The 10,545-nt window shown below is 51.9% G+C and overlaps 1 protein-coding gene across 1 annotated transcript; it reads left to right on the top strand.

Moving 5' to 3' along the window:
• Window positions 1–3,446: 3,446 nt before the first annotated feature.
• On the top strand, window positions 3,447–9,996 carry LOC148592130 (olfactory receptor 14C36-like). The gene is made up of 2 exons (XM_088535595.1): window positions 3,447–3,454; window positions 8,958–9,996. The coding sequence occupies exons 1-2, from the start codon at window positions 3,447–3,449 to the stop codon at window positions 9,994–9,996; spliced, it is 1,047 nt and encodes a 348-aa protein (XP_088391721.1).
• Window positions 9,997–10,545: the final 549 nt, after the last annotated feature.

Below are 10,545 nucleotides of genomic sequence, written 5' to 3'. Positions count from 1 at the left end.
ATCACCACTCTTCCCTGATTCCCACTGCTGTACAGCAGGGCAGACCCCCTGGAGTCCAGGGGCTGAGGTCCCTGCTCCTTGCAGCACACTCAGCCAGTGCAAAGCAGAACTCAAGCAAAGTACTGAAAACAAGATCCTCACAATAAAGACAGAGGCAGTGTGAGAGTGTGTGGGGGGAGGATGTATGAAAAATGAGCAACTAGAGAGTTTTTTTTTTTTTCCTTGAAAAGTTAATCCTAACTTCTCAATGTCTTCTCTTTTTTGGACAGTCCCCAATGACACGAGGGAGCAAAATGTCCAACAGCAGCTCCCTCAACGAGTTCCTCCTCCTGCCATTCTCAGACACGCGGGAGCTGCAGCTCTTGCACTTCTCGCTCTTCCTGGCCATCTACCTGGCTGCCCTCCTGGCCAACGGCCTCATCATCACAGCCGTAGCCTGCGACCACCGCCTCCACACCCCCATGTACTTCTTCCTCCTCAACTTTTCCTTCCTTGACCTCGGTTTCATCTCCACCACTGTCCCAAAAGCCATGGACTATTCTCTGTGGGACACCAGGGCCATTTCCTACTCAGGATGTGCTGCACAGGTCTTTATGTTTGCCTTTCTCATGTCAGCAGAGTATTGTCTCCTCACAGTCATGGCCTATGACCGCTACGTTGCCATCTGCAGACCCCTGCGCTATGGAACCCTCCTGGGCAGCAGAGCTTGTGTCAAAATGGCAGCAGCTGCCTGGGCCAGTGGCTTTCTCCATGCCCTCCTGCACACTGGGAACACATTCTCAATCCCACTCTGCCAAGGCAATGTGGTGGAGCAGTTCTTCTGTGAGATCCTCCACATCCTCAAGCTCTCCTGTTCAGATTCCTACCTCAGGGAAGTTGGGTTTCTTGGGGTTAGTGCCTGTTTATTCTTTGGGTGTTTCGTTTTCATTGTGATGTCCTACATGCAGATCTTCAGAGTTGTGCTGAGGATCCCCTCTGAGCAGGGCCGGCACAAAGCCTTTTCCATGTGCCTCCCACACCTGGCCGTGGTCTCCCTGTTTCTCAGCACTGCATTTTTTGCCTACCTGAAGCCCTCCTCCATCTCCTCCCCAACTCTAGATCTGGTGGTGGCCGTTCTGTACTCAGTGGTGCCTCCAGCCCTGAACCCCCTCATCTACAGCATGAGGAACAAGGAGCTCAAGGATGCCATTAGGAAAGTGATTTCATGGACATTTTTCAGCAGTGGTAAAATTGCCACATCTCTCCACAAATGACTCTTTCTGTATCCCAACCAGATTGAGTACTGTTTCGTCATGTTATTTTTATTGTGTCTTTCATTAGTAGTAATAATGGTTATCATGTTGCTACACAAGTTCTTGGATTCGTGGTATTTAGTCTGAGACTGCTCACCTAGTCCATTAAATTGTGTCGAATGCTGTATCAGGACAGGCTCCCTCAGTGACTCCTATATAATAGAAAAGGTTCTGCCCAGTGCACTGCCTGAAGGATAGACTTCCTTTAAAGCTGGTGTCAATAATATGCCCAAGAAACTGCATACCAGAAGGGCCTGCTGAGCTGCTTGCTCCATGGGTTCAGCATCAAAAACTCATCATCTTGTAACAATCTCTACAGAGATCAAGGGGTGGATATGGGAAGCACTTATCAGTGTCCAGGAATAGTGTAGAGGTTGAATGGTGCTGCATTTACATGGCCAGAGCTGTGACACATGTTAAAGCACAGTGTGAGATTCCTGTCTTTCTGGAAGGGAAGCTGGAGATGCCAGGAGAGCAGTGAGTGGAGCCTCACAAGGGGAGAGGTCCTCCAAGGTGGAGGCACCTAAAGGTAACACACTAAACCCAGGTATTTGGGGGCAAGGCAGACCTCAGGATCTAGAGGTGTACCTGGACACAGCTAGTACCCTCAGAAATGTCCGTAGTTCCTCCCAGCACCTGACACATCCGTAGACTCTTGGGGGGAATCGAGGCCACAAACCCCCCTTGGTTGAGTCTGCTTCCCTCCCTGAGCAGAACAGCAACAGTGGAGACACCTCCTGATCCCTGTATGCTCAACTGCCCATTTGCTCTGTGAAGCAGCACTGTGAGTTCAGGATCTTGTGGGGAGAACAGGGAAGGGAATGGTGGGAACAGGCAACAGAATCAGAGGAGGGATTGTCTGAAATGACAAGGAAGGGGAACTGAACATGAAAGGGTCTTGGAGAGAAGAATGCTGACATTCACTCCAAGATAATACTCGTGCACTACAGCAAGCTCCAAGACAATCATAGAATCATAGAATCACAGAATGCTTAAGGTTGGAAGGGACCTCTAGAGATCCTCTAGTCCAACCCCCTGCACACGCAGGGTCACCTAGAGCACGTGGCACAGGACTGCGTCCAAGTGGGTTTGGAAGATCTCCAGAGAAGGAGACTCCACAACCTCTCTGTGCAGCCTGTTCCAGTGCTCTGTCACCCTCACTGTTAAGAAATTTTTCCTTAAGTTCCTGTGGAACTTTTGGTGCTTCAGTTTGTGGCCATTTCCTCTAGTCCTATCAGTGGCCACCACTGAAAAGAGGCCAGCACCATCCTCTGCACTCCCTCCCTTGAGGTACTTATACACACTGATTAGATCCCCTCTCAGCCTTCTCTTCTCCACGCTGAACAGGCCCAGCTCCCTCAGCCTCTCCTCATAGGGCAGATGTTCCAGGCCCCTGATCATCCTCGTAGCCCTGCGCTGGACTCTCTCCAGCAGCTCCACATCCCTCTTCTACTGTGGAGCCCAGAACTGGACACAATACTCCAGATGTGGCCTCACCAGGGCTGAGTAGAGGGGCAGGATCACCTCCCTCGACCTGCTGGAGACGCTCTTCTTAATGCACCCCTGGATCCCATTGGCCTTCTTGGCCACTAGGGCACACTGCTGCCTCATGGTCAACTTATCATCCACCATGACACCCAGGTCCCTCTCCGCAGAAGGGCGGAGAGAGCTCAGAGCTCAGGAAAGCCAGCAGATCTTTAAGGACAGACCTGCCAAGCATAAGGATGAGTCATTCTGATACTCACTAAAACTATCGGATACCTCAGGGCACTCAAACCAGCAGATACCCCTTGGGTAGACTGGGATCTCGTTACTTAGCTCCAGGCTAATAGGGCAATGTAGAGGAGAAAAAAAAGCAGAGGCAAAGGCAGAGGCATTTAGAAATATTGCCCAGCACCTCACTACAAGGACAATTGCACGTGGGGAGGAACAACCCCAGACACCAGTATAGATTAGAGGTTGACCTGCTGGAAAGCATCTCTGCAGAGAGGGATTTGGGAATCCTGGTTGACAAGTAGTTAACCATGAGTCAGCAATGTGTCCTCATGGCCAAGAAGGCCAATGGGATCCTGGCATCTATCATATGAGGAAAGACTAAGCGAGCTGGGCCTGTTTAGTCTGGAGAAGAGAAGACTGAGCAGACATATGACCAACATGGAGAAGTAAGTGCCTTAGGAGTGACTGTAGGGAGGATGGGGCCAAACTCTTCTTGGTGGTGGCCAATGACAGGACAAGGGGTAATGGGTGCAAGTTGAAACACAGGAAGTTCCATCTCCATGTGAGGAAGAACTTTACTGTGAGGGTGCCAGAGCCCTGGAACAGGCTGCCCAGAGAGGTTGTGGAGTCTCCTTCTCTGGAGATCTTCAAAACTCACCTGGATGCCACCCTGTGCCACATGCTCTAGGTTTCCCTGCTTGAGCAGGGGAGTTGGACTAGATGAGCTGTAGAGGTCCCTTCCAATGTTAACCACTCTGTGATTCTGTGAACTTGCTGCTGGAGACAGTGCCCATCGTTTCCCTTACCACATCTTCAGAGTGCAATTCATCCGAGTTTACATTAACTCACCCATCAGACAGGGAGAGGAACTACTGCAGCACAAGGAGCCTGGCAATCATCAATTACTAATGCCACTGCTCTTGTTACACCATGCTCACTTAGGCCCTGGATTCATTTAGCAGCCTAAAAGGTCTTGCTGGACTCCCTGGTCCACTGGTAGCTCACTGAAAGTCTCTGCTCCTTGTCCATGTTCGACGGAGAAGATCATGCTCACAGCGGCACAAATTCCTGGTGCTAAGTGCTCTATCTCCCTCCTCTTGATTAAGGAGCTGCCTTTCTCCAGGGCTGCAGAGCTCCTCAGGTGTCAGCCCCTCCACGGGGCACCCTCAGCAAACCCTCTCATCCCCGCCGCTGCTGCTGGCCCCTCACTGCTCTGGCAGCAGCGACCTCAGCGCCAGCACCCGCCGTGAGCCTCCTGCTGGCCCAGCAGCTCCTCGGGCAGGGGGACCTCGCTCGCGCACAGCCCAGCGTGGGCTGCTGCCGCCGCGGGCTGCAGGGACACCAGGTTCCTCGGCAGAGCCGCCCCGGCCAGGAAGGGGCTGCTGACGTCACAACCAGCTGCGCGGCCTGGCCTATGAGGGGCTGCGGCAGCAGTGACGTCACCAGCCGACGCCCACGCGTCAGCACAGAGCCAGCCCTGCAGAGAGCAGGGGCCTCCCGGCAGCATCCCCGCAATGGCCTCCGTGTCCCTGCCCGCTGCTGAGACACCCCTGGCCTCACAGGCAGTGCCTGCTGCTGCCCCGGCAGCTCCGCGCACACAAGGGACCTCCCCGCGTGTCTGCACCAGACCCCGCTGCCGGCCGCGCTGCTGCTGGGACAGGAGCGGCCTCAGAGCCCGTCCCCAGCCATGGGCCAGCGCTGGCCTCGCAGCTGCTCTGCCAGCAGGGACCTCCCAAGGAACTGCCCAGCCAGGCGCCTCTTGCTGGTCTGCCAGGGACTCAGAAAAGAGCAGAGCTCACGGCCACCCTCACAGACATGGATGGACCTGCTAATGCCTGGTGCTGTCCAGTCAGGAGCACAGACAATGTGACCCCCCTCCCAAGCAGGAGCAGTGCCATGTGCCTGCTGCTGGCCTCCCAGGTGCTTACAAACATTGACTTGACCATCATCTGACTAGATGATCTCCAAACATCCCTTGCAACCAAAGGTGCCTTCTCTCACTCAAGCCCCCTTGAAGCTTGCTTATGAGCCAGCAATGTCCCCTTGCTGCCAAGAAGGCCAGTGGTCTTCTGGGGTGCAGTAGGAAGACTGCTTCCAGGAGGACAAGTGAGGTCATCCTGCCTCTCTACTAGGTCCTGGAAAGGCCACCCCTTGAGTCCTGTGTCCAGTGCTGGGCTCCCCAGTACAAGAGGGACATGAAGCTACTGGAGAGAGCCCAGCATAGGTCCACAAAGTTGATCAGGGAGCTGGAGCATTTCTCCTATGAGAAGGAGGTGAGAGAGCTGTGGCTGTTTTAGCCTGGAGAACAGAAGGCTGAGAGGGGATCTTATCAGGGTGTGCAAATACCTGAAGAAAGGATGCCAAGAGCAGAAGAGGATGGCCCAGACTCTTTTTAGTGGTGATTAGTGATGGCACAAGAGGCAACACACACAAATTGAAGCACAGGAAGTTCTGCCTGAATTTGAGGAAAAGCATCTTGACTGTGAAGGTGACAGAGCACTGGCATGGGTTGCCCAGAAAGGTTGTGGAGTCTCCTTCTCTGCAGATATTCCAGACCTGCTGTTGTAGATAGTTAGGGTCCGGCGGCCGGAAGATATCGTGCTGTACGGAAAGATAGGGCCCTTAATAGCCAATAGTGTTTAGTCTATGATGTAAGCAGGCGGATGTGACGTTGTAAACCTTAGCTATATAACACCTTGTTATCCATCAATAAACGCCATTTGCAGCATCCTCATATTGGTGTCTGTGCTCTCTGGCCCAGGCACGGGTTGGACGTGCCTGGCCGCCTCGGCAGACGGAGTCGATTGCCAATGTCAGGCAACACCTGCCTGGACAGGATCCTGTGCATCGTGCTGTAGGTGACACTGCTTGATCAAAGGGGTTGAACTAGATCATTCCCAAAGCTCCTTCCAACCTCAGCCATTCTGTGATTCTATAAAGGGCCTCCATTGAAATATATCATCTTTTTGACCTGAATGGATCTGCCTGTCCCTCAGCTTTATTGTGTGTGTGAGTAGAAGGCATTTGAGATGGCCAAGGAAATTCCTGACCTGGACTCAGCCGAAGCACCAGAAAGATGAGGGTATCACACTTGGTCCATCAGAGTAAGCACACACTGGCACATGCCTTGGACCACCCTTGTCTCTTTCAATGTCACCAGGTATTCTTGTGTGAACAACTGACTTCATCTGCAGTGATTCCATTAGGAGCTTAGACAAGGAGCTCGCAAGCAGATGTCTGTGTTGTGCATGTTTATCTTGCTAAGGGGAATCTCACCTTCCATGTATTTGTGGAGTCCATGGGAGTTAGCTGAATCCCTCTCCAACCCAGGGGCTTCTGAATAGGCATGTGGTGCTCAGAATAAGTCACCTGAATCCACATCTGCACCATGTGTCAGGGAGCTCCCTCCTTAGCCCTCTCTGGGTATCCTGCATAGCTAAGAGATGTGAATTGTGGCTTCCAGAATGGGACATTACCAACTTTCATAGTCATCCTCTGATGAAAGAACTTGCAATATTGGAATCAGTCTCCCTTTACTCTTCAAAGATGAAAAATAGATGATTACTTCAGACTATCTGAGAGAACATTTCCCAGGAGGAGGGGGCACAGGGGACAGAGAAATTGATGAGTTCAGCTGTTCCTCTGCTCCTGAGCGAGGCCAGGCTCCTGGGATGGAGGCAGCTCGTGGCAGCCTGGCAGCACTGCCCAGAGACAGCCGAGTGCAGGAGCAGCTCCTGTGCCAAGAGCAGCAGGACTGCGGGCACTGCCTGCTGCTGCGGACAGCAGAGGAGAGAAGGCAGCGAGGGGTGAACAGCAGTTTATAGAGTGGAGTTGGGGGAGAGATTGCTGTGGGTGAAATCTTCCCAGCCCTTGGCACGGTGAGTCTTTGGCAATGCTACTGATGCTCCTGGAGGGTCTGCTGAACCCATCTCATATCTTCATGAGTTTATTTGTTTTTTTAAGCCTCAGTCTCCTGATTCGACCAGTGCAGAGGAGGAGGGGATTCTTCATAACAAGGATTCCCTACCACACTGTGATAGGATCTGGGGAGAAGCTCTGGGTGAACCAGCAGAGCCGATTCCTTCTCCTGCTGAGAGGCTGCTGTGTGGGTCAGGACTACCCACAGCTCCATCTCACCATTTTGAGAATGGAGTTTTCCAAGACTTGTCTCTGCATGGTGGGAATGGATTTGTAGCAGCCAGGGTTAAAAAAGGGTCACAGTTTATTCACAATCACACTGGAAGATAGATAAGCTTACAAGGAACCTCATCAAGTGCCTTTAGCCCCTCTCAGCCTACACACAGCACCAAAATCCCCTTTCCAGTCTTAAGATCTGCTCTGTAGCACCTGCAATCAGGGAGGTGCCCCAGTAAGTTTCCTGCTCTTCAGAACTTTCTGTAGCCAAGCTGAGTGCCCAGTGGGATGGGGTCTGTGGGGACAAAGGAACAGCTCTCAGCAAGGACATCTCCAAGCAGCAGAGATACAGCCCAAGGCAAGAGGAAGCTAATGCCAAAATCTCATGTGAGGTTGGAGTGCAGGAAACTCTCTGCCAGCTCCTGCAGTGCAGATGCTTCCCCCTCCGCCAGCACCCTGCACCTTTCCTCTGGCACCCAGCAGGGCCTCTGCCCTCAAGGCCATGGCATGGAGGGCACAAGCTGCCTTTTTGGCAGTAAGAGCCCCCGAAGAGGAGAGGGGCAGCTCTTTTGCCACGAGCCCCTTTCCTAAACACCAGCAAAGGAGCTGAGAACAACCACCCTGTGACGTCTCCATCCAGGAGCTGCTGTGTGCAGCCAGGTTAGGGCAAGGCCTTCCTCAGTGTGCCTCCCTCCTGCCACCTTTGCAAGACCAGACAGAAGCAACAAGGTGTTGCTGTTTGTTTCCCTCTTGGGCTGGGATGCTCTTGTTCCTGTGCTTGGGCTTTGTGGAGAGGAAATTTGCAGCTAGAGCCTGACACAGATCCTGTGGTTTCTGTTGCAGAGCTGTCTCCAGTGGAGATAGAAGACAAGGCTCCCTTCTCACCCTTGGGGCTCAAAGCAGCACAGTCCATGAGGCTGGGGAAGAAGCTCAGTGTCCTTTCAGGAGACCTCACATTTAAGACCCTTGACTCACCTTGAAATGCGCTGTTGGGATGTGTGCTGCCCTTTGGAGGGACACAGATCTTCTCTAGAATGTTTGTGATGGCTGAATGTGCTATGCAGAAGCCACAGAGGGTCTAAGGTAATGGAAATGCTGCTGGGGTGGAGGGCTTTATGTTGGCAGTCAAGCTAAGCACTGTGTGTCTTTGCCTACAAGCTGGGTGCTGAGTTCTCTGTCCCTACCAGAACCACATCACAGTGTCCCTATTCTAATCATTGGAGCCATGTGCTGTGTCACACCCTCTCCATCACTTTTTGGATAGCTGAGAAAGGGAGGTGAATTCACTGTTCTATAAGATCTGCAGATCTGTGTTGTAAGTGGACACTAAAGTCATCACAGGCTGACACAAGAGATGTTCCCTACCTAGAGAGGTGCTCACCCACAAGCACCTCTGGGTGGTGGGAATGGAAGCGATGAAAGACCAGTGTGTTGGCACTGTGGTAGGGCACAAGGAGAGCTTTTGTCTCTAAGGTCTCAATAGTCTTCACATGGAGAGCAGAGGAAAGGGTGTGTATTCCTGCCCTGCAGAGCAGACAAACAAAGCACAGACTCTCCAAAAAAATGAAGTAATTGCTTTTATGGTCAAAATGCCTCATAAATGAATGTGAAAATGTTGAACTGCCCTTACACATCATAGCAGAACTGATCCCTCTGGAGCCCATAGATGGAGATTCCTGCTGCTCGTGGCACTCTCAGCCAGTATGAGCTAGAACTCCAGACAGAGAGCTGAACTAAGATATTGACAAGAAGGAGCATGTGTCTACATCTGCATCTCTGTCTGCATAGGTGGAAGAGGATGTGAAAATGTCAAAGAGTTTTGATAAGAAAGGTCTCTCCTGACATGTCACTGTCTTTACCTCTTTGCACAGTCCCACGTAACTGGAGGCAGCTAATGCCCAACAGCAGTTCCCTCAATGAGTTCCTCCTCCTGCCATTCGCAGACAAGCGGGAGCTGCAGCTCTTGCACTTCTTGCTCTTCCTGGGCATCTACCTGGCTGCCCTCCTGGCCAACGGCCTCATCATCACAGCCGTAGCCTGCGACCACCGCCTCCACACCCCCATGTACTTCTTCCTCCTCAACCTTTCCTTCCTTGACCTCGGTTTCATCTCCACCACTGTCCCAAAAGCCATGGACTATTCTCTGTGGGACACCAGGGCCATTTCCTACTCAGGATGTGCTGCACAGGTCTTTTTCATATTTTTCTTACTTTCAGCAGAGTTTTATCTCCTCACCATTATGGCCTATGACCGCTATGTTGCCATCTGCAGACCTCTCCACTATGGGACCCTCCTGGGCAGCAGGGCTTGTGTCAAAATGGCAGCAGCTGCCTGGGCCAGTGGCTTTCTCAATGCTCTCCTGCACACCGGGAACACATTTTCCCTACCCCTCTGCCAAGGCAATGTGGTGGAGCAGTTCTTCTGTGAGATCCCCCAGATCCTCAAGCTCTCCTGCTCCGATTCCTACCTCAGGGAAGTTGGGTTTCTTGGGGTTAGTGCCTGTTTATTCTTTGGGTGTTTTGTTTTCATTGTGATGTCCTACATGCAGATCTTCAGAGTTGTGCTGAGGATCCCCTCTGAGCAGGGCCGGCACAAAGCCTTTTCCATGTGCCTCCCACACCTGGCCGTGGTCTCCCTGTGTATCAGCACTGGTCTGTTTGCCTACCAGAAGCCCCCCTCCATCTCCTCCCCAGCTCTGGATTTGGTGCTGGCTGTTCTGTACTCGGTGGTGCCTCCAGCACTGAACCCCCTCATCTACAGCATGAGGAACAAGGAGCTCAAGGATGCCATTAGGAAAGTGATTTCATGGACCTTTTTAAGCAGTGGTAATTTTTCCACATCTCTCCACAAATGACTCTTTCTGTATCCCGTAACTAGATTGAGCCTTGTTTCTTCATGTTATTTTTATTATGACTTTTACTAGTGATAATAATTGTTATCGTGTTCCTACACAACTACTTGTATTCATTCCCCTTTTTACGGTGCCTGCTCTGTCTCACCTGATACCCTAAATTGTGACGAATGCTGGACAATGACTGGCTCCCTAACAGTATCTCTGTAATAAAGTAATTTCTATCAGTACAGTGCGTGAAATCTGGGCTTTTCCTCCAAAGCTGCTGTCAAGAATAGGCCCAAGGACTTGCACCCCTGAAGGGCCTGCTGCACAGGATTCTCCATGGGTTCAGCAACACAGAGCTCGGAATCATGTAATGATCTTTCAGAGACCAAGGGCTGGTTTGAGAATTCCCCTATCAGACTCCAAGGATAGTGGAGATGCTGAATGGTCATGGATTTACACATGCACCGCTCTCCTACGTATTAAGGCACAGTGTCAGACGGCTGTTCTCATGAAGGGGAAGCTGGCGGTGTCAGGAGAGCACAGAGATCCTCCTGGGACAGCATA

Source organism: Tinamus guttatus, unplaced genomic scaffold, assembly GCF_059628265.1.
Source record: "Tinamus guttatus ecotype Peru unplaced genomic scaffold, ASM5962826v1 Tinamus_guttatus_pri_ptg000634l, whole genome shotgun sequence".
Lineage (NCBI taxonomy): Eukaryota > Metazoa > Chordata > Aves > Tinamiformes > Tinamidae > Tinamus > Tinamus guttatus.
Note: the sequence above shows the minus strand (reverse complement) of the source record. Positions and strands in the feature narration are given on the sequence as shown.